General features: G+C 44.8%; 1 protein-coding gene across 1 annotated transcript in view; it reads right to left on the bottom strand.

Moving 5' to 3' along the window:
• GRM3 (glutamate metabotropic receptor 3) overlaps positions 1-22,034 on the bottom strand; it is a 529,015-nt gene that overhangs the window by 230,175 nt on the left and 276,806 nt on the right. The window contains exon 2 of the mRNA XM_075345230.1: positions 21,204-21,761. Coding sequence (XP_075201345.1) covers positions 21,204-21,671 — 468 coding nt within the window. The 5' untranslated portion in view covers positions 21,672-21,761. The remainder of the gene's footprint in view (positions 1-21,203; positions 21,762-22,034) is intronic.

Below are 22,034 nucleotides of genomic sequence, written 5' to 3'. Positions count from 1 at the left end.
CAGAAAAGATATGCAGGACTCACCTGATACAAGCGAAGCAACATATATGGTTTCTTTATCATCATGAACAATATAACAGCCCATAAAAAGCCAAAACAGTTACCATACACAAGAAAAGCAACTGGTGAGTGACCCTGAAAGTATCCAAGCATATCACATCAATGCTGAATAATCATAAAAAGTTATACATCTGCATAAAATGCAAATTCACTTCTAGAAAATTATTAAATGGGTTGATAAGGTTCTAGGGGGCGGAAATAACACTACGTACAGCTCTGGCAAAAATTAAGAGACCACTGCCAAATTGTCAGTTTTCTGATTTTTCTCTTTATAGATACATTTTTGAGTAAAATGTAAATTGTTCTTTTATTCTATAAACTACTGACAACATGTCTCTAAATTTCCAAGCAATAAATTTTGTATTTATTTTTTGAAAATGAGAAATGGTCAAAATAACAAAACAATGCATTGCTTTCAGATTTCAGATAATGCAAAGAAAATAAGTTCATAGTCATTTAGAAACAACATTACTAATAATGTTTTAATGCAGGAAGAGTTTAGAAATCAATTTGTGGAATAACCATGATTTTTAATCACCGCTTTCATGCGTCTTGGCATGCTTTCCACCGGTCTATCACTCTGCTTTTGGGTGACCTTATACCACTCCTGGTGCAAAAATTTAAGCAGTTCTTCTTTGTTTGATGGCATGTGACTATCCATCTTCCTTTTGATTACATTCCAGAGGTTTTCAATGTGGTTCAAGTCTGGAGATTGGGCTGGCCATGACAGGGTTTTGATGTGGTGGTCCTTCATCCATACATTGATTGACCTAGCTGTGTGGCATGGCGCATTGTCCTGCTGGTAAAACCAGTCCTCAGAGTTGGGGAAAATTGCCTGAGCAGAAGGAAGCAACTGTTTTTCCAGGATAACCTTGTATGCGGCTTGATTCATACGTCCTTCGCAAATTTTAATCTGCCCAATTCTTGCCCAATTTCTAGAGTAAGGTAATCTTCTCTGATGAGTCTAATTTTTAGCTTTGCCCAACACCTGTTCATCTAATGGTTAGACGGAGACCTGGAGAGGCGTGCAAGCCACAGTGTCTTGCACCCACTGTGAAATTTGGTGGAGGGTCGGTGATGATCTAGGAATGCTTCAGCCAGGCTGGAATTGGGAAGATTAAGCTTTGCGAAGGACGTATGACTCAAGCCATATACAACCACATTGAAAACCTCTGGAATGTAATCAAGAGGAAGATGGATAGTCACATGCCATCAAACAAAGAAGAACTTCTTAAATGTTTGTACCAGGAGTGGCATAAGGTCAGCCAAAAGCAGTGTGAAAGACTGGTGGAAAGCATGCCAAGACGCATGAAATCTGTGATTAAACATCATGGTTATTCCACAAAATATTGATTTCTGATCTCTTCCTGAGTTAAAACATTAGTATTGTTGTTTCTAAATGATTATGAACTTGTTTTCTTGGATTATTTGAAGTCTGAAAGCAATGCATTGTTTTGTTATTTTGACCATTTCTCATTTTCAGAAAATAAATACAAAATTTATTGCTTGGAAATTCGGAGACATGTTGTCAGTAGTCTATAGAATAAAAGAACAATTTACATTTCACTCAAAAATATACCTATAAAGAGAAAAATCAGAAAAACTGAAAATTTTCCACTGGTCTCTTAATTTTTGCCAGAGCTGTATATGATTAATGTAATTAAAAAGCAGAGTTGTCTGTAAAGAGCTTGTATAAAGTTTATCCAAGTGTGTTGTTTTATTTTTGTCCCTTATCACATATCAGCTATCCCTTCACTTCTCTTTTGATCTCTGATCACACCATTTCACCTTGTACCCAGCTCACATTTTCTCACATTGCACTATGCTTACTCCAGCACTATTTCTTGTTTCATATTTTCACCATTTCTTCCACATTTACGTATTAGGTTCACTTTATGTGCACAATGAGTGCCCAGTTTGTAGCAACAGATTTATGGCACTGTGCTAGCAGAACATTTGTATACATTTTTATGATCATTATTATTTTTCTCTACATAAATTTATGTTGCAGTCATTACTGTTTAATAGTTTTGCTATGCCTTCTTCCAATATCCAAGCCTTAAGTATCCCATATGCTGTGTCGTTATCTGCTGTTATTATTAGCTCTCTTTTTCTGTGCATTAAATGCCCTGCATTACTGAATAGTGTTTTTGATGACTATGACAACAAAGGCACTGAGACAAACTTACTAGTCTGATGTCGTGGATGGTGCAGGGGTTACATGGTCATGTGCTTTCCCAATTTATGTATTGTGATTGTAATGAGGTATACACAATGACCACGTGCATCTGCAGGGGGGAACATATATGTAATGTTTTATGATAAACTACTTCAGCTGTGATCAAGATTTTTGTCCATCCTATGATTGGACAATTACATATTAAATAATTGGGACCCAACCCACACCAACCAACCCTGATGAAGGGATTTCGTGAATCAAGTGTTGGGTATATTTTCTGTGGGGAGTATACACTTCTTCCTTTTTGCTAGATCTACTTGTTCCATGCTCATTATGGTCAACTCTACTTGATTCATCAGTCTACTTTTCTCCTGTGTCCTAAATCTTATTTCTGGGCCCTTTTTTAACCAAACTACTGGGTTTGTATTTGTATATTATTCAGATCCATGATCTTTTTGACTATGCTAGCACTTTTCCAAGGTCACCCACCTGTTTTTTTTTGTCTATTTTGGCTTTTTAATTCTGTTATATCTATGTTACCAGTCAAAGGTTTGTGTTACGACTAGAGATGAGCGAACCGGTCCCGGTTCGGCTCGAGGCGGTTCGCCGAACGGGGGGTCTGGCTCGAGTTCGGCTCGTCGAACGTTCGACGAACCGAACTCGAGCCCATAGGAAACAATGGCAGGCAATCACAAACACAGTAAAACACCTAGAAAACACCCTGAAAGGTGTCCAAAAGGTGACAAACAACTCACAACATAACACAAACACATGGGAAAGTGACAAGGACATATACTCATGTGAAAACAAAACAGCTGGACAAGGAAAAAGAGGGAGACACACAGATATATGAGTATATGCAAAGAAACATCGATTCCATTATTGTGCAACTTGAGCCCTGCTCATTTTAGGCTTCCAATCTGGATAAATTGCCTGAGCTCGCCACGTACGCCTTGAGGATCTTGTCGTGTCCTGCAGCCAGCGTTCTCTCGGAACCTGTCTTCAGTGCTGCTGGGGGTCTGCTGGCAGATAAGCACACGTGTCTGTCCACTGACAATGTGGACCTGGCTCTCAGAGGACTTTTCTTCCCCTGGGTCAGCCAGGGGAGGCGAAAGGCACGCGTATTTTTGAGAGTGCTTCATGCAAAGCATCTTTTTCTTTGTCAAAAGGGGGGCTCAACCGATGCCAGTCAAGTGGGGTGTGTGTGGCCCAGTTAGTGGCAACGAGGGAGACTGTGGTTGGAGTCCCCTCGCTGTGTCTCTAAAAGAACCAAGATGAACAAGTCATGGCTCTCAGAGGACTTTTCTTCCCCTGGGTCAGCCAGGGGACGGGAAAGGCACGCGTATTTTTGAGAGTGCTTCATGCAAAGCATCTTTTTCTTTTTCAAAAGGGGGCTCAACCGATGCCAGTCAAGTGGGGTGTGTGTGGCCCAGTTAGTGGCAACGAGGGAGACTGTGGTTGGAGTCCCCTCGCTGTGTCTCTAAAAGAACCAAGATGAACAAGTCATGGCTCTCAGAGGACTTTTCTTCCCCTGGGTCAGCCAGGGGACGGGAAAGGCACGCGTATTTTTGAGAGTGCTTCATGCAAAGCATCTTTTTCTTTTTCAAAAGGGGGCTCAACCGATGCCAGTCAAGTGGGGTGTGTGTGGCCCAGTTAGTGGCAACGAGGGAGACTGTGGTTGGAGTCCCCTCGCTGTGTCTCTAAAAGAACCAAGATGAACAAGTCATGGCTCTCAGAGGACTTTTCTTCCCCTGGGTCAGCCAGGGGACGGGAAAGGCACGCGTATTTTTGAGAGTGCTTCATGCAAAGCATCTTTTTCTTTTTCAAAAGGGGGCTCAACCGATGCCAGTCAAGTGGGGTGTGTGTGGCCCAGTTAGTGGCAACGAGGGAGACTGTGGTTGGAGTCCCCTCGCTGTGTCTCTAAAAGAACCAAGATGAACAAGTCATGGCTCTCAGAGGACTTTTCTTCCCCTGGGTCAGCCAGGGGACGGGAAAGGCACGCGTATTTTTGAGAGTGCTTCATGCAAAGCATCTTTTTCTTTTTCAAAAGGGGGCTCAACCGATGCCAGTCAAGTGGGGTGTGTGTGGCCCAGTTAGTGGCAACGAGGGAGACTGTGGTTGGAGTCCCCTCGCTGTGTCTCTAAAAGAACCAAGATGAACAAGTCATGGCTCTCAGAGGACTTTTCTTCCCCTGGGTCAGCCAGGGGACGGGAAAGGCACGCGTATTTTTGAGAGTGCTTCATGCAAAGCATCTTTTTCTTTTTCAAAAGGGGGCTCAACCGATGCCAGTCAAGTGGGGTGTGTGTGGCCCAGTTAGTGGCAACGAGGGAGACTGTGGTTGGAGTCCCCTCGCTGTGTCTCTAAAAGAACCAAGATGAACAAGTCATGGCTCTCAGAGGACTTTTCTTCCCCTGGGTCAGCCAGGGGACGGGAAAGGCACGCGTATTTTTGAGAGTGCTTCATGCAAAGCATCTTTTTCTTTGTCAAAAGGGGGGGTCAACCGATGCCAGTCAAGTGGGGTGTGTGTGGCCCAGTTAGTGGCAACGAGGGAGACTGTGGTTGGAGTCCCCTCGCTGTGTCTCTAAAAGAACCAAGATGAACAAGTCATGGCTCTCAGAGGACTTTTCTTCCCCTGGGTCAGCCAGGGGACGGGAAAGGCACGCGTATTTTTGAGAGTGCTTCATGCAAAGCATCTTTTTCTTTGTCAAAAGGGGGGGTCAACCGATGCCAGTCAAGTGGGGTGTGTGTGGCCCAGTTAGTGGCAACGAGGGAGACTGTGGTTGGAGTCCCCTCGCTGTGTCTCTAAAAGAACCAAGATGAACAAGTCATGGCTCTCAGAGGACTTTTCTTCCCCTGGGTCAGCCAGGGGACGGGAAAGGCACGCGTATTTTTGAGAGTGCTTCATGCAAAGCATCTTTTTCTTTTTCAAAAGGGGGCTCAACCGATGCCAGTCAAGTGGGGTGTGTGTGGCCCAGTTAGTGGCAACGAGGGAGACTGTGGTTGGAGTCCCCTCGCTGTGTCTCTAAAAGAACCAAGATGAACAAGTCATGGCTCTCAGAGGACTTTTCTTCCCCTGGGTCAGCCAGGGGACGGGAAAGGCACGCGTATTTTTGAGAGTGCTTCATGCAAAGCATCTTTTTCTTTTTCAAAAGGGGGCTCAACCGATGCCAGTCAAGTGGGGTGTGTGTGGCCCAGTTAGTGGCAACGAGGGAGACTGTGGTTGGAGTCCCCTCGCTGTGTCTCTAAAAGAACCAAGATGAACAAGTCATGGCTCTCAGAGGACTTTTCTTCCCCTGGGTCAGCCAGGGGACGGGAAAGGCACGCGTATTTTTGAGAGTGCTTCATGCAAAGCATCTTTTTCTTTTTCAAAAGGGGGGTCAACCGATGCCAGTCAAGTGGGGTGTGTGTGGCCCAGTTAGTGGCAACGAGGGAGACTGTGGTTGGAGTCCCCTCGCTGTGTCTCTAAAAGAACCAAGATGAACAAGTCATGGCTCTCAGAGGACTTTTCTTCCCCTGGGTCAGCCAGGGGACGGGAAAGGCACGCGTATTTTTGAGAGTGCTTCATGCAAAGCATCTTTTTCTTTTTCAAAAGGGGGCTCAACCGATGCCAGTCAAGTGGGGTGTGTGTGGCCCAGTTAGTGGCAACGAGGGAGACTGTGGTTGGAGTCCCCTCGCTGTGTCTCTAAAAGAACCAAGATGAACAAGTCATGGCTCTCAGAGGACTTTTCTTCCCCTGGGTCAGCCAGGGGACGGGAAAGGCACGCGTATTTTTGAGAGTGCTTCATGCAAAGCATCTTTTTCTTTTTCAAAAGGGGGGTCAACCGATGCCAGTCAAGTGGGGTGTGTGTGGCCCAGTTAGTGGCAACGAGGGAGACTGTGGTTGGAGTCCCCTCGCTGTGTCTCTAAAAGAACCAAGATGAACAAGTCATGGCTCTCAGAGGACTTTTCTTCCCCTGGGTCAGCCAGGGGACGGGAAAGGCACGCGTATTTTTGAGAGTGCTTCATGCAAAGCATCTTTTTCTTTTTCAAAAGGGGGCTCAACCGATGCCAGTCAAGTGGGGTGTGTGTGGCCCAGTTAGTGGCAACGAGGGAGACTGTGGTTGGAGTCCCCTCGCTGTGTCTCTAAAAGAACCAAGATGAACAAGTCATGGCTCTCAGAGGACTTTTCTTCCCCTGGGTCAGCCAGGGGACGGGAAAGGCACGCGTATTTTTGAGAGTGCTTCATGCAAAGCATCTTTTTCTTTGTCAAAAGGGGGGGTCAACCGATGCCAGTCAAGTGGGGTGTGTGTGGCCCAGTTAGTGGCAACGAGGGAGACTGTGGTTGGAGTCCCCTCGCTGTGTTTTACATGCTTTTAGAAGGGCATGAAATGGCTTGGAGGTTGACTTTCATCATATGCAAACTGTTGGCTACCAAAATGCTGCCTTTCCAACAACTGTGGTTATAGGCAATGAGGAACATACTGATGAAGATGAGACGCAGATACCCGATTGGGATGACAACTTAAATATTCGGTCAGGGCAAGAAGAAACTCGGTCTGAGGGGTAGGGGAGTGCAAACACAACAATTGATGATTAAGTTCTAGATCACACCTACTGTCAACCCACAGTCAGACACTCGAGGAGGTCAACAGAGGCGGTGGAGGAGGATGCAACCGACGTCGAAGTAACCTGGCGCCTTCCTGGACACAGTCGGAGCACTGGTAGCACGTCTACAACTGCATCCTCAGCCACCACTCTGCCTCTGAGCATTATTCGGGGTGGATCAACAGGTCGCATGGCCTCTAAGCCTTGCCTAGCCAGGTCCTTTTTTGACATAGAAAAAGATCGCCCAAATTATGTGATCTGTAAAATTTGTCATGGTTCTCTTAGTAGAGGTCAAAACCTCAGCAGTTTGACAACTTCTTCCATGAATCGTCACATGAATAAATATCATATGGCCCGATGGGAAGCTCACCGTGCTGCAATGCGGCCTAGCGGAGCGAACCATCCACCGCCTGCCCCTTCCAGTGCATCCGCGCGCTCGTCATCTTCTAGGACTGTGGGGACAGCTGTCACACCTGTTTTTCCACCCACAACTTCCACCACTGTAACCGCAACAGGCAGTTTGCTTGGTAGGTCGTCAGTTGGTTTGGAAGGGGAAACAAGTGAGTGTGTACAGCTCTCTCAGACATCGATAGCACCAACTTTGGATGAAGGCAACATCATGTCTCCGCCTGCACTTTCCTCACAAAGCTGCATTTTTCCAGGGACACCCGACTCAACACCGTCTACACACAGCAGCCAGATCTCTGTCCCTCAGATGTGGTCAAATAAAAGGCCACTTCCTGCGACCCATGACAAAGCGAAGAGGTTGACTCTATCCCTCTGTAAGCTGTTGACTACAGAAATGCTGCCTTTCCGCCTAGTGGACACACAGGATTTTAGAGACCTTATGTCTGTCGCTGTGCCCCAGTACCAGATGCCTAGTCGCCACTACTTCTCTAAGAAAGGTGTGCCCGCGCTACACCAGCATGTCGCACACAACATCACCGCTTCCTTGAGAAACTCTGTGTGTGAACGGGTGCATTTCACCACCGATACTTGGACCAGTAAGCATGGACAGGGACGTTACATGTCGCTGACTGGCCACTGGGTAACTATGGTGATAGATGGTGAAGGGTCTGCTGCACAAGTCTTGCCGTCCCCACGACTTGTGTGTCAATCCTCTGTCTGTCCAAGTTCCGCCACTGCTTCTGCATCCTCCACCTCATCTGGGTCCTCCACCTCCGCCCCAAGCCTGCCTGGTCAGGCCACCAGCGTTCTCACTGCGCAGAAGGAATCACGCACCCCTCATTACTATGCTGGTAGCAGAGCGCAACGGCATCAGGCGGTCTTTAGCTTGACATGTCTTTGAAATAGGAGTCACACAGCGACTGAGTTGTGGGCAGCTCTGGAGACTGATTTTGATAAATGGTTGTCTCCACTCAACCTGCAGCCTGGTAAGGCCGTGTGCGACAATGCTGCAAACCTGGGTGCGGCCCTTCGCCTGGGCAAGGTGACACACGTGCCTTGTATGGCTCACGTGTTTAACCTTGTTGTCCAGCAATTTTTAACACACTATCCCGGCCTAGATGGCCTTCTGACCAGGGCACGGAAACTGTCTGCAGTGCTCACTTCCGCCGTTCAACCGCCGCACCTGAGCGACTTGCATCGCTCCAGAAGTCTTTCGGCCTGCCGGTTCATCGCCTGAAATGCGATGTGGCGACACGCTGGAATTCAACTCTCCACATGTTACAGCGACTGTGGCAGCACCGGCGAGCCCTGGTGCAATACGTCATGATGTATAGCCTGGGCCAACGAGATGCAGAAGTGGGGCAGATCACCCTGATGGAGTGATCTCAGATCAAGGACCTATGCACCCTTCTGCACAGTTTCGACATGGCGACGAATATGTTTAGCGCTGACAATGCCATTATCAGCATGACGATTACAGTCATTTACATGCTGGAGCACACGCTAAACACTATTCGTAGTCAGGGGGTGGGACAACAGGAAGGGGAGGAACTACAGGAGGATTCATATGCGCAAGACACAACAACATCACCAAGGTCCAGACGTTCATCATCACCAACGCGGCAGGCATGGGACCATGGGGGACAGGGATCAACAAGGGCGCATGGTAGCAGGTGAGATGTTGAGGAAGGTGCAGGAGGACATGAAGATATGGAGGACGAACTGTCCATGGACATGGAAGACTCAGCAGATGAGGGGGACCTTGGTCAAATTTCAGTTGAAAGAGGTTGGGGGGAGATGACAGAGGAAGAAAGAACGGTTAGCACCTCTATGCCACAAACACAGCGTGGACTTGGTGCGCATGGCTGCGCAAGACACATGAGTGCCTTCTTGTTGCACTACCTCCAACATGACCCTCGTATTGTCAAAATTAGAAGTGATGATGACTACTGGCTTGCCACACTATTAGATCCCCGGGACAAGTCCAAATTTTGTGACATAATTCCACCCATAGAAAGGGACGCACGTATGCAGGAGTATCAGCAGAAGCTGTTACTCGATCTTAGCTCGGCTTTTCCACCAAACAACCGTGCAGGTGAAGGGAGTGATTCTCCCAGTTGTAACTTGACAAACATGGGACGGCCTCGTCATCTTCAACAGTCTACCCGTACCAGTAGGACCGTATCTGGTGCTGGTAACAGCAATTTTATGGAATCTTTTCATAATTTTTTTAGACCCTCCTTTGCAAGGCCACCAGAGACAACAAGTCTGACACATAGTCAACGGATGGAGAGGATGATACAGGAGTATCTCCAAATGAACATCGATGCAATGACTTTGCAAATGGAGCCTTGCTCCTTTTGTGCTTCAAATCTAGAAAAATGTCAAGAGCTCTCCAGTTACGCCTCGAAGATTTTGTCGTGTCCAGCTGCCAGCGTTGTCTCTGAACGTGTCTTCAGTGCTGCTGGGTGTGTGCTGACAGATAAGCGCACGCGTCTGTCCAGTGACAATGTGGACAGACTGACGTTCATCAAAATGAACAAGTCATGGATCCAGAAGGAATTTACTACCCCTGTGTCATCCTGGGGAGAGTAAATGCTTGTGGATTTGGAATGTGCTTGATGCAAATCAAAACATCCTGTTTGCAACTAGGGCACAAGTGCTGCCACTGATAAGGTGTCTGTGTGGGGCCCAATTTTTGGAAAAAAAGGGAGACTCCGCTTGGAGTAACCCTTGCTTGCTGTGTTTTTTAAAAATGATACAAGATGAACAGATCTGAAGGCAAGATGAAGCCAACATCATGTCTCCGCCTGCACTTTTCTCACAAACCTGCATTTTTCCAGGGACACCCTACTCAACACCGTCTACAGACAGCAGCCAGATCTCTGTCCCTCAGATGTGGTCAAATAAAAGGCCACTTACTGCGACCCATGACAAAGCTAAGTGGTTGACTCTATCCCTCTGTAAGCTGTTGGCTACCGAAATGCTGCCTTTACGCGTAGTGGACACACAGGATTTTACAGACCTTATGTCTGTCGCTGTGCCCCAGTACCAGATGCCCAATCACCACTGCTTCTCCAAGAAAAGCATGCCCGCGCTACACCGGCATGTCGCACACAACATCACCACTTCCTTGAGAAAATCTGTGTGCGACAGGGTGCATTTCAACACAGATACTTGGACCAGTAAGCATAGACAGGGTCATTACATGTCACTGACTGGGCACTGGCAAACTATGGTGAGAGATGGAGAAGGGTCTGCTGTACAAGTCTTGCCGTCCCCACGAGTTGTTTCAATCCTTGTTCTGTATGTAGAAGTTAATACACTGCTTCTGCCTCTTCAACCTCGTGTGGGTCCTCTACCTTTGCGCAAACCCTGTGTGGTCAGGCCACCCTTCCTTGCAACTGCGCACAAGGACTACCACACACCTCCTTACTATGCTGGCAGCAGAGCTCAATGCCATCAGGCGGTCAAAGTTTTACTTTGAAATGTATGGGAAATGTGAGTCACACCGCTATTACAGAGAATAGTAGTCAGGCAGGGTCAAAACATTAATTGAGGAACAGGAACAGAATGGGACGGCCAGGACTTAATCAGAAAACAAGCAGAGGTGAAATGCGTATCGGCCAACAAGGTACATAAACAGCAAGCAGGAAAAGTAGTCAGGTAACAAGCACACAAAATCATAAAACTGAACTGGGGGTAAAATTAACCAGAGGTTCATAGCTATGTCTGGCAGTGGTCTGCAGACAGGATGGGCATAAAAAAGGGTGTGGTGTCTTCCCATTGGTTGTAGCTGAATGATGGTATTTCATCTGTGAGATACCCACCAGCTACATTCAGCCAGAGATTCTGCATCTGTCAAGGTAATGCAGCCCAGTGGGTGAGCATAACCTGCGTCCACCTGCGCCGCTGGCATCGACTACTCTCCCATCATCAGCACTATTCATGAAAGGAACACGTTGTCACCTGGCGACCGGAGTACAAATTGACGGAGCGGACTCCGTTGGTGACTTAACAGCCGTGTGCGGCAATGATGCAAACCTGGCTGCGGGCCATCCTCAGGGCAATGTGACACACGTGCCTTTTATGGCTCACGTGTTGATCCGAATTCTCCAGCAATTTTTAAAACACCATCACGGCCTACATGGCCTTGTGCAGCGGGCACGCTCGCTATGTGCTCACTTCCATCGTGCGCACACAGCAGCTCAACAACTTTCATCACTCCGGAAGTCTTAGGGTCTGGCAGTTAAACGCCGGAAATGCGATGTTCCGACACGCAGGAATTGGAATCTGCACATGTTGCAGCGTGTGTGGTGCTGAAATACGGTAAGACATATAGCCTGGGATAAGTTGATCCAGAGGTGGTGCAGATCACGCTGCTGGAGTGGTGTCAGATCAAGGACCTATGCACCCTGCTACACAGTTTTGAAATGTCGACGAAGATGTTTAGCACTGGCAATGTCATTCTCAGCGTGACAATTCTGGTCATCTACATGATGGAGCACACTGTAATTATTATTCGGAGTCAGGTGTTGGGACAAGAGGAAGGGGAGGAAGTACAGGAGGAGTCATATGCGGAAGGGATAACAAGATCTACGAGGTCCAGATGGTCAGCGGCACCTATGCGGCAGTCATGGTGAGGGAGAGGGATTAACAAGGGCGCATAGTATCAGCAAAAAGTGTTGATGAAAGTGCAGGAGCCCATGAAGAAATGGAGGACGAACTGGCGATGGGCATGGAAGACTCAGCAGATGAGTGAGAGCTTGCTCACATTTCGGTTGTGCGAGGTTGTGGGTAGAGGGCAGAGGAAGGATGCACGATTCTCACCTCTCTGCCACCAACACACCAAGGACTTGGTCCTCCTGGATGCACAAGACACATGAGCGCCTTCTTGCTGCACTACCTACATGACCCTCGGATTGTATGAATTTGAAGTAATCCTGAATACTGGGTTGCCACACTGTTAGATCCCCGGTACAAGACAAAATTTGGCGAACTAATTCCTGCCATAGAAATAGACGCACGTATACAGGAGTATCTGCAGAATGTGGTACGCAATCTTAGATCTACTTTTCCACTAAACACCAGTGCTGCACAGAGTGAATCTCAACACTTTGTCATGGATAGGAGGAAATGGTCTTTTACTTGTCCACATCGGAGGGACCGAGGGATGGCTGCTGTGCTGAGATGGCGTTGAGTACGGTGTCCCTGCACAGTTGCACTTTTGGTCATATCCCAAAATGAGTTGAAAAAGGACAGATGCTGTTGGAAAGGGGAACAGGTGTGTTGGAAAGGGGAAAAAAAGTTTGGTCCGTGGATTTGGTGGTTAAACAACTGTAACATTTGCTGAAGAAACAACATCTGTTACAGTGGGACTGGCAGATTTGGATAAAGTGGTATATAATCTGTGACCGCTATATAACAAAAATTAATAAGAAAAGAAAGAGAAAGGTATATATCACCTTCAGCAGTCAGTGTCCACCGTGCTCCCAGTTGGAAAAGGAGAGGTTGGCAACTTGAAGGTTTGGTGGAGGATACAGAGCTGTGTGGCTATGAAACTAATAGTAGCCTGAACCGAGTTAGACGCCATTCGGATCTGGAGACTGTGAGCCCTGTTAGCGTCACAGGGTCCACATGCCCACCCAGCCCAGGAACTCCCTGTTAACAACACAGGGGCCATTGAGTACGCTGACCGTGTGCGTAGGGGCCACACCTGTGGACAGCAGGCGCATCAGCAGCAGCAGGCCTGTTAATGCCACTGGGCTGCACAAGCAGGACTGTTAGGACAGGAGCTGGTCTTAACCGTTCTGCGTTACCAACTGTGGTGGTGGCCTGCATCCACCACCCTATCCCTGCCTACCTCTGGCCTAAAGCCGCAATGGGTTCAACACATGGAGGTGTGCTCTTTCGGAGCATAATAGAAGACTGCGCACCTCCTTGTTGGCTCCAGCCCCTTTTATAACCTGGGTCCGCCCCAAACCAGGGTGAACCACAATGCACCTCCTGGAGACAAAAGCAGAGTGACACGTCATGAGTGGCATAACTAGCGTCCTATTTGGAAACGCAACTTCAATGATGACCTCATGGCTGCCATGACCCAAACACCTCACCAGTCATCGTCTGACCATCAATAATGCGGTGACAAGTCATAGGTGTGGGCCTCTGCAAGCCATTTGGGAGGACACCTGATGCCCTGTGGTCTATATGGGACCCCCACATCAGGGCCAGGGCCAAAGAGTTCATTACCGGACCTAGTCTCTGATGCAGGAAGTGCCTGAGCATGCTCAGTAGCATGAAATACAGTCTCTGAAAAAAGACTATCAGCTTTAGCATGGTGTCTAGGCACAAAACAGGACTTAGACCCGGCACAGAATGCAAGCACCTGTGCAAAGAGGCTTTTCACACTTAGTGTGGGAGCATGCGCTGTATCCCGAAATGAAGACTTAGCGTCAGGAATGGCACAGTCAGGCTGAGCATACTCACTAGGCGAAACACTGTAATTATGCTGCAGCTGGGGTACATCGGCACACGCATGCGCACTAGCTGCCTCTCCACACTTAGACGTGGAGGGGAAATTTGTCTTGGAGATGCTGTCTATGAACAGAAGGAAAAGCTAAAGGAAGCCTGACTTTCTATCCCTCCGAATTATGAAATGCAGCAATGAATTCCATGAGTTTGCTATAACATTAGCGTAGCTAAATGTGCATGAGGGTGTGATGTAGAGGTGCTAGAAATAGCTTGTCACCAGTGGGGCACTAATGGAATACAACAGCCAGTTCTATGATGCCACAAAATGGCAGTATTTTGTGCTATCATTATAGCTTATTAAAAACAGAGCACGAGGTTGTCATGCAGAGGTGCTGCACATAGATTTGCAGTAGTGTGAATAGACAAAAGTACAATAGCCACGTTTAGGATACAACTAGGTACACTGAGTGTTTGCTACTATAAATGGCTGAGTTTAAAAAAGTTTGAGTGTGCAATGCAGGCAGACGTGCTGCAAATAACGTTCCAATACTGTGAATTGACAAAAGTACAATAGCCACGTTTAGGATACAACTAGGTACACTGAGTGTTTGCTACTATAAATGGCTGAGTTTAAAAAAGTTTGAGTGTGCAATGCAGGCAGACGTGCTGCAAATAACGTTCCAATACTGTGAATTGACAAAAGTACAATAGCCACGTTTAGGATACAACTAGGTACAGTGAGTGTTTGCTAGTATAATGGCTGAGTTTAAAAAAGTTAGAGTGTGCAATGCAGGCAGACGTGCTGCAAATATCGTTCCAATACTGTGAATAGACAAAAGTAAAATAGCCACGTTTAGGATACAACTAGGTACACTGAGTGTTTGCTAGTATAATGGCTGAGTTTAAAAAAGTTAGAGTGTGCAATGCAGGCAGACGTGCTGCAAATAACGTTCCAATACTGTGAATTGACAAAAGTACAATAGCCACGTTTAGGATACAACTAGGTACAGTGAGTGTTTGCTAGTATAATGGCTGAGTTTAAAAAAGTTTGAGTGTGCAATGCAGGCAGACGTGCTGCAAATAACGTTCCAATACTGTGAATTGACAAAAGTACAATAGCCACGTTTAGGATACAACTAGGTACAGTGAGTGTTTGCTAGTATAATGGCTGAGTTTAAAAAAGTTAGAGTGTGCAATGCAGGCAGACGTGCTGCAAATATCGTTCCAATACTGTGAATAGACAAAAGTAAAATAGCCACGTTTAGGATACAACTAGGTACACTGAGTGTTTGCTAGTATAATGGCTGAGTTTAAAAAAGTTAGAGTGTGCAATGCAGGCAGACGTGCTGCAAATAACGTTCCAATACTGTGAATTGACAAAAGTACAATAGCCACGTTTAGGATACAACTAGGTACACTGAGTGTTTGCTACTATAAATGGCTGAGTTTAAAAAAGTTTGAGTGTGCAATGCAGGCAGACGTGCTGCAAATAACGTTCCAATACTGTGAATTGACAAAAGTACAATAGCCACGTTTAGGATACAACTAGGTACAGTGAGTGTTTGCTAGTATAATGGCTGAGTTTAAAAAAGTTAGAGTGTGCAATGCAGGCAGACGTGCTGCAAATATCGTTCCAATACTGTGAATAGACAAAAGTAAAATAGCCACGTTTAGGATACAACTAGGTACACTGAGTGTTTGCTAGTATAATGGCTGAGTTTAAAAAAGTTAGAGTGTGCAATGCAGGCAGACGTGCTGCAAATAACGTTCCAATACTGTGAATAGACAAAAGTACAATAGCCACGTTTAGGATACAACTAGGTACACTGAGTGTTTGCTACTATAAATGGCTGAGTTTAAAAAAGTTTGAGTGTGCAATGCAGGCAGACGTGCTGCAAATAACGTTCCAATACTGTGAATTGACAAAAGTACAATAGCCACGTTTAGGATACAACTAGGTACAGTGAGTGTTTGCTAGTATAATGGCTGAGTTTAAAAAAGTTTGAGTGTGCAATGCAGGCAGACGTGCTGCAAATAACGTTCCAATACTGTGAATTGACAAAAGTACAATAGCCACGTTTAGGATACAACTAGGTACAGTGAGTGTTTGCTAGTATAATGGCTGAGTTTAAAAAAGTTAGAGTGTGCAATGCAGGCAGACGTGCTGCAAATATCGTTCCAATACTGTGAATAGACAAAAGTAAAATAGCCACGTTTAGGATACAACTAGGTACACTGAGTGTTTGCTAGTATAATGGCTGAGTTTAAAAAAGTTAGAGTGTGCAATGCAGGCAGACGTGCTGCAAATAACGTTCCAATACTGTGAATAGACAAAAGTACAATAGCCACGTTTAGGATACAACTAGGTACACTGAGTGTTTGCTACTATAAATGGCTGAGTTTAAAAAAGTTTGAGTGTGCAATGCAGGCAGACGTGCTGCAAATAACGTTCCAATACTGTGAATTGACAAAAGTACAATAGCCACGTTTAGGATACAACTAGGTACACTGAGTGTTTGCTACTATAAATGGCTGAGTTTAAAAAAGTTTGAGTGTGCAATGCAGGCAGACGTGCTGCAAATAACGTTCCAATACTGTGAATTGACAAAAGTACAATAGCCACGTTTAGGATACAACTAGGTACACTGAGTGTTTGCTACTATAAATGGCTGAGTTTAAAAAAGTTAGAGTGTGCAATGCAGGCAGACGTGCTGCAAATATCGTTCCAATACTGTGAATAGACAAAAGTACAATAGCCACGTTTAGGATACAACTAGGTACACTGAGTGTTTGCTACTATAAATGGCTGAGTTTAAAAAAGTTTGAGTGTGCAATGCAGGCAGACGTGCTGCAAATAACGTTCCAATACTGTGAATTGACAAAAGTACAATAGCCACGTTTAGGATACAACTAGGTACAGTGAGTGTTTGCTACTATAAATGGCTGAGTTTAAAAAAGTTTGAGTGTGCAATGCAGGCAGACGTGCTGCAAATAACGTTCCAATACTGTGAATTGACAAAAGTACAATAGCCACGTTTAGGATACAACTAGGTACACTGAGTGTTTGCTACTATAAATGGCTGAGTTTAAAAAAGTTTGAGTGTGCAATGCAGGCAGACGTGCTGCAAATAACGTTCCAATACTGTGAATTGACAAAAGTACAATAGCCACGTTTAGGATACAACTAGGTACACTGAGTGTTTGCTACTATAAATGGCTGAGTTTAAAAAAGTTAGAGTGTGCAATGCAGGCAGACGTGCTGCAAATATCGTTCCAATACTGTGAATAGACAAAAGTACAATAGCCACGTTTAGGATACAACTAGGTACACTGAGTGTTTGCTAGTATAATGGCTTAGTAACAATGAGTTGTAGTGTGCAATGCAGGCAGACGTGCTCTGCAAATGTCTTTGCACTAGTGGGACTATAGCAAAGTCCAATAGCCACGTTTAGGATGCCACTAGGTACACTGAGTGTTTGCTAGTAAAATTGCTTAGTTTAAAAAAGTTGGAGTGTGCAATGCAGGCAGATGTGCTCTGCTAATATCTTTGCACTAGTGGGACTATAGCAAAGTCCAATAGCCACGTATAGGATGCCACTAGGTACACTGAGTGTTTGCTAGTATAATGGCTTAGTTAAAATGAGTTTGAGTGTGCAATGCAGGCAGACGCGCTATGCAAATGTCTTTGCACTAGTGGGACTATAGCAAAGTCCAATAGCCACGTATAGGATGCCACTAGGTACACTGAGTGTTTGCTAGTATAATGGCTTGGTTTTAATGAGTTGGAGTGTGCAATGCAGGCAGACGCGCTCTGCAAATGTCTTTGCACTAGTGGGACTATAGCAAAGTCCAATAGCCACGTATAGGATGCCACTAGGTACACTGAGTGTTTGCTAGTATAATGGCTTGGTTAGAATGAGTTGTAGTGTGCAATGCAGGCAGATGTGCTCTGCTAATGTCTTTGCACTAGTGGGACTATAGCAAAGTCCAATAGCCACGTATAGGATGCCACTAGGTACACTGAGTGTTTGCTAGTATAATGGCTTAGTTAAAATGAGTTTGAGTGTGCAATGCAGGCAGACGCGCTATGCAAATGTCTTTGCACTAGTGGGACTATAGCAAAGTCCAATAGCCACGTATAGGATGCCACTAGGTACACTGAGTGTTTGCTAGTATAATGGCTTGGTTAGAATGAGTTGTAGTGTGCAATGCAGGCAGATGTGCTCTGCTAATGTCTTTGCACTAGTGGGACTATAGCAAAGTCCAATAGCCACGTATAGGATGCCACTAGGTACACTGAGTGTTTGCTAGTATAATGGCTTAGTTAAAATGAGTTTGAGTGTGCAATGCCGGCAGACGCGCTATGCAAATGTCTTTGCACTAGTGGGACTATAGCAAAGTCCAATAGCCACGTATAGGATGCCACTAGGTACACTGAGTGTTTGCTAGTATAATGGCTTGGTTTTAATGAGTTGGAGTGTGCAATGCAGGCAGACGCGCTCTGCAAATGTCTTTGCACTAGTGGGACTATAGCAAAGTCCAATAGCCACGTATAGGATGCCACTAGGTACACTGAGTGTTTGCTAGTATAATGGCCTGGTTAGAATGAGTTGTAGTGTGCAATGCAGGCAGACGCGCTCTGCAAATGTCTTTGCACTAGTGGGACTATAGCAAAGTCCAATAGCCACGTATAGGATGCCACTAGGTACACTGAGTGTTTGCTAGTATAATGGCTTGTTTAGAATGAGTTGTAGTGTGCAATGCAGGCAGACGCGCTCTGCAAATGTCTTTGCACTAGTGGGACTATAGCAAAGTCCAATAGCCACGTATAGGATGCCACTAGGTACACTGAGTGTTTGCTAGTATAATGGCTTAGTTATCAGTTGGAGTGTGCAGAGGACAAGAGGGTACAGTGGCAGGATTGTGGTGCTCTGGGTAGAGGAATGGAAGCCTGCCTTTCTATTCCCTCCTAATGGTGAAATGCAGGTAGGAAATCCCTGACCTGGGCTACACAGACGCTGTTGCTGTTTGCAGGACCTGTCACCTATGGCTCTCTGACCCTGCCGGTTGGAGCCCTTAAAAGGACTGCTATAAAGTGCTCTCCCTAAGCTGTCTAACGCTGTGTATGCAGCGCATACAGCTGTATCGGCTATAGGACTCAGGAAGACGGAGCTGCGACAGTGATGTCTGACACCAAAGACGCAGAAGGCAGATAATGGCGTCCGTGAAGAAAATGTCCGGTTTTATAATGCAGGGACATGTGACATGCAGATCCTATCACACATGCCGTTGCTTCTCTGGCTCAAAGTCCACTTAGCTGTGTGTGTGTCTGGGATTGGCTGACATGCTGGCCCGCCCCACAAGACGCGCGCACTTAGGGAAGGAAGACAAGAAAAAAAAAAAAAAAAAATGGCGATCGCCATTATAGAAACAGCAGTGATCTGAAGGCGCTGTTCACGCACACTATACACTGAAATGTGATAATAGTTTGATTCACAGAGTGACTTACACTATTACAGCAGAAACCAAGCTATGATTTAGCTGTTTTTTGGCTGCTAGAACCGTTCTCGAACGTTTCTAGAACTACCGAGCTTTTGCAAAAAGCTCGAGTTCTAGTTCGATCTAGAACATGCCCCAAAATCACTCGAGCCGCGAACTGGAGAACCACGAACCACGAACCGCGCTCAACTCTAGTTACGACTCAACTCTAGCACTCTCATTGGACAAACCAGGGAGATGTAAAACCAAAAATCCACAGATCCCAAAACAGCCTAATTCTTGCACTAGACCTGACCCTGATTTGTCCTTGCCTGACAATAGAGGTTGGTGCCCTAAGATCACATAATGGTGCCCTTACTCGTTGACAGCTGACCTGGAGTGTCTTTAACTGCACTCTAAGCTATAAACCAAGTGTTACACAAAAACATCAGTCACTACTGAGAACCACAAACAATAAGAGACTTATTTGGGCCAAGTAGCACAAAGACTCACATTAGATCTGTAAAATTTTGTGATGTGGTCTGAAAAGTCAAAATTTGATACCTTTGATACCAATACTTGCATTTTTGTGAGATGCAGAAAAGGTGAGCCGATGGTTTCTACATGAGTAGTGTGCACTGGGAAGCATGGAGAAGGAGGCAAGATATTGAAGAGCTGCTAAACTGGTGACAATGTTGATGGTTTGTTCCAAATTCCAGACACATTTACACAGTATGGCTACCACAACATTCTACATCAATATAACGTCCAATCTGGTTTTTCGTTAATGGGACCAAAAATTGTTTTGTAACAGGACAAGGGCCCAAAACATACCTCCATGGTATATGAGGGTTATGTAACCAAGATAGAGAGGGACAGAGTGCTGTGTCAGATGACATGTCCTCCACAATCACAATCAAAAACCAGAGTGAAGTCAAAACTACCAACAAATTCTCAGCGCCTTTGGGTACTCCTTCCATCAGAGTAAATGGGTTACTTTGAGGACTCTAAGGTTTAATACATATGCTGCTTTGTTTCACACATGTTTCTTTACTTTATGTTTCGACATGTGTACCATTATGGCTTTGCTGCCTTCAGTCTAAATCTATAATTTGCACATTCCAATAAGAATAAAGAAAATAATTGCATGAACATGGGTCAAAACTTTTGACTGGTACTGTATTGCGCAAGATAATAAAGTATACATATATTTTTTTCTAGCTCGTATCAGTTGTGTTCTGCACAACTTTTGTCTTATTGCCTGATATAATTTTCTTTGTGTGTATAGAACATTTTCACTATTTCCAAAGGCAACCATTTGTTGGTTCAATATGGCTATATAATGAGTTAATTGAAAATTTGTAAGAAAGTTGATTTATATTGGATAGTTTTAAGTATTTTCTTCCTTGTTTTGAGCGCCTCTTGGCTTATTTATGGCTTCAAATTTCAGGTCAACTTATTGGAGTCCATACATTGGAATAGTTAAATTAGAAGAAGGCAGGTAAGAAATGAAAAATCTCCTATCAGAACTGACAAATTCTCAGTTAACTATTGTGCAAACAGCAGTAGACAGTGCAACACAGAGGCTATAGAACGCAAATAGTTCATAATATTTTTTTCAGACCTAATAGTGCTCTAAATGTAAGGTCCTTGCCCCTACTCTCATACTCACTGTCTGGTGTTTTCATCTTTTTTCACTGTCGTTCTGTTCTGTAGCACCAACTTGTGACTGCAACGTCTGACTGGTCACAAAGTTGATCACAAGCTCTTAATGTAAGTCTATGAGAGCCAGAACAAGGCTCTCATAGACTTATATTGAGGAGTGACCTTAGATTAGAGGTGACACTCCAGCGGTGAAATAAAAAAAACAAAAACGGTGGAGTGGTGCTTTAATGAAACCCAATTGCAAAAATCTTTTTTAGCCAAAAATACATATTACAGTTCTAAGTAAAAATAAAAGTTACCCTCGAAGGTGTTCATATCTTTAACTGAATATATTATAAAAGCAATAATATGTTGCTTACCTGTATAGATACACTGCTATATGAGCCACCTACCACTCCAGCAATAAGTAACGGACTGTTTCCTTGAATGGCAAGTGAACCATCTGGACACACATATTCTGCTTCATCTACCTTTGTCAATGAAGCCCTAACAAATTCCAAGGATTGCTCCAGTGCATAAGTATCCCTTGAGCAGGTATCCAAAATGTGAACACCTAGTTTTACTCCAGGAAGAAGAGTGCTGTCTCGATTAATATGATCAATTGCAAACAACATGGCTTCCAAGCGCTGTATGCCTCGATCTTCATTAATCCTTCCACATTCTTCTAATCCTGCACCTTTTTCTTTTATTGGAAATAGACCTCCTAAAACAAGATCTCCCTCAAACTTGATCTCTTTCCTTACAAAGTTGTGGTCACTTGAAGAAAGCAGAACTCCTTTGGAAAATAAGGCCAAAACAAGCAGTTGAAGGCTGTGAAAAGTCTTCATGATTTTTCCTTTTCAGTATAGGGGCAGCACATGCAAATTATATATCCTCCATATCCGACTCATTTAGATGGATGCAATATTATCACATTCCTAAGAAAATACAAGAAAGGCATTTGTTACGATATATAATTATTACGTCAATCTCAGCATATACTCTCCTACATAAACATATAATTAAGTAGATTATAACTACATGCTTAGAAAATGTCATAATTTGTGTTTTTAGTTAATAATTAATATTAGGAAACATAATAGAGAATGTCTTATAACAATTTCCCACCTTACCATAAGTTGAATTTTAAAGCAAATATCTAAAACTAAATTAATTTAATAAATATGGTCCTACTCCTATCTACTTGGCCA

This window comes from Anomaloglossus baeobatrachus, chromosome 4 (assembly GCF_048569485.1).
Source record: "Anomaloglossus baeobatrachus isolate aAnoBae1 chromosome 4, aAnoBae1.hap1, whole genome shotgun sequence".
NCBI classification, from domain to species: domain Eukaryota; kingdom Metazoa; phylum Chordata; class Amphibia; order Anura; family Aromobatidae; genus Anomaloglossus; species Anomaloglossus baeobatrachus.
The sequence above is the reverse complement of the archived record's forward strand: the minus strand, read 5'-3'. Positions and strand labels throughout refer to the sequence as shown.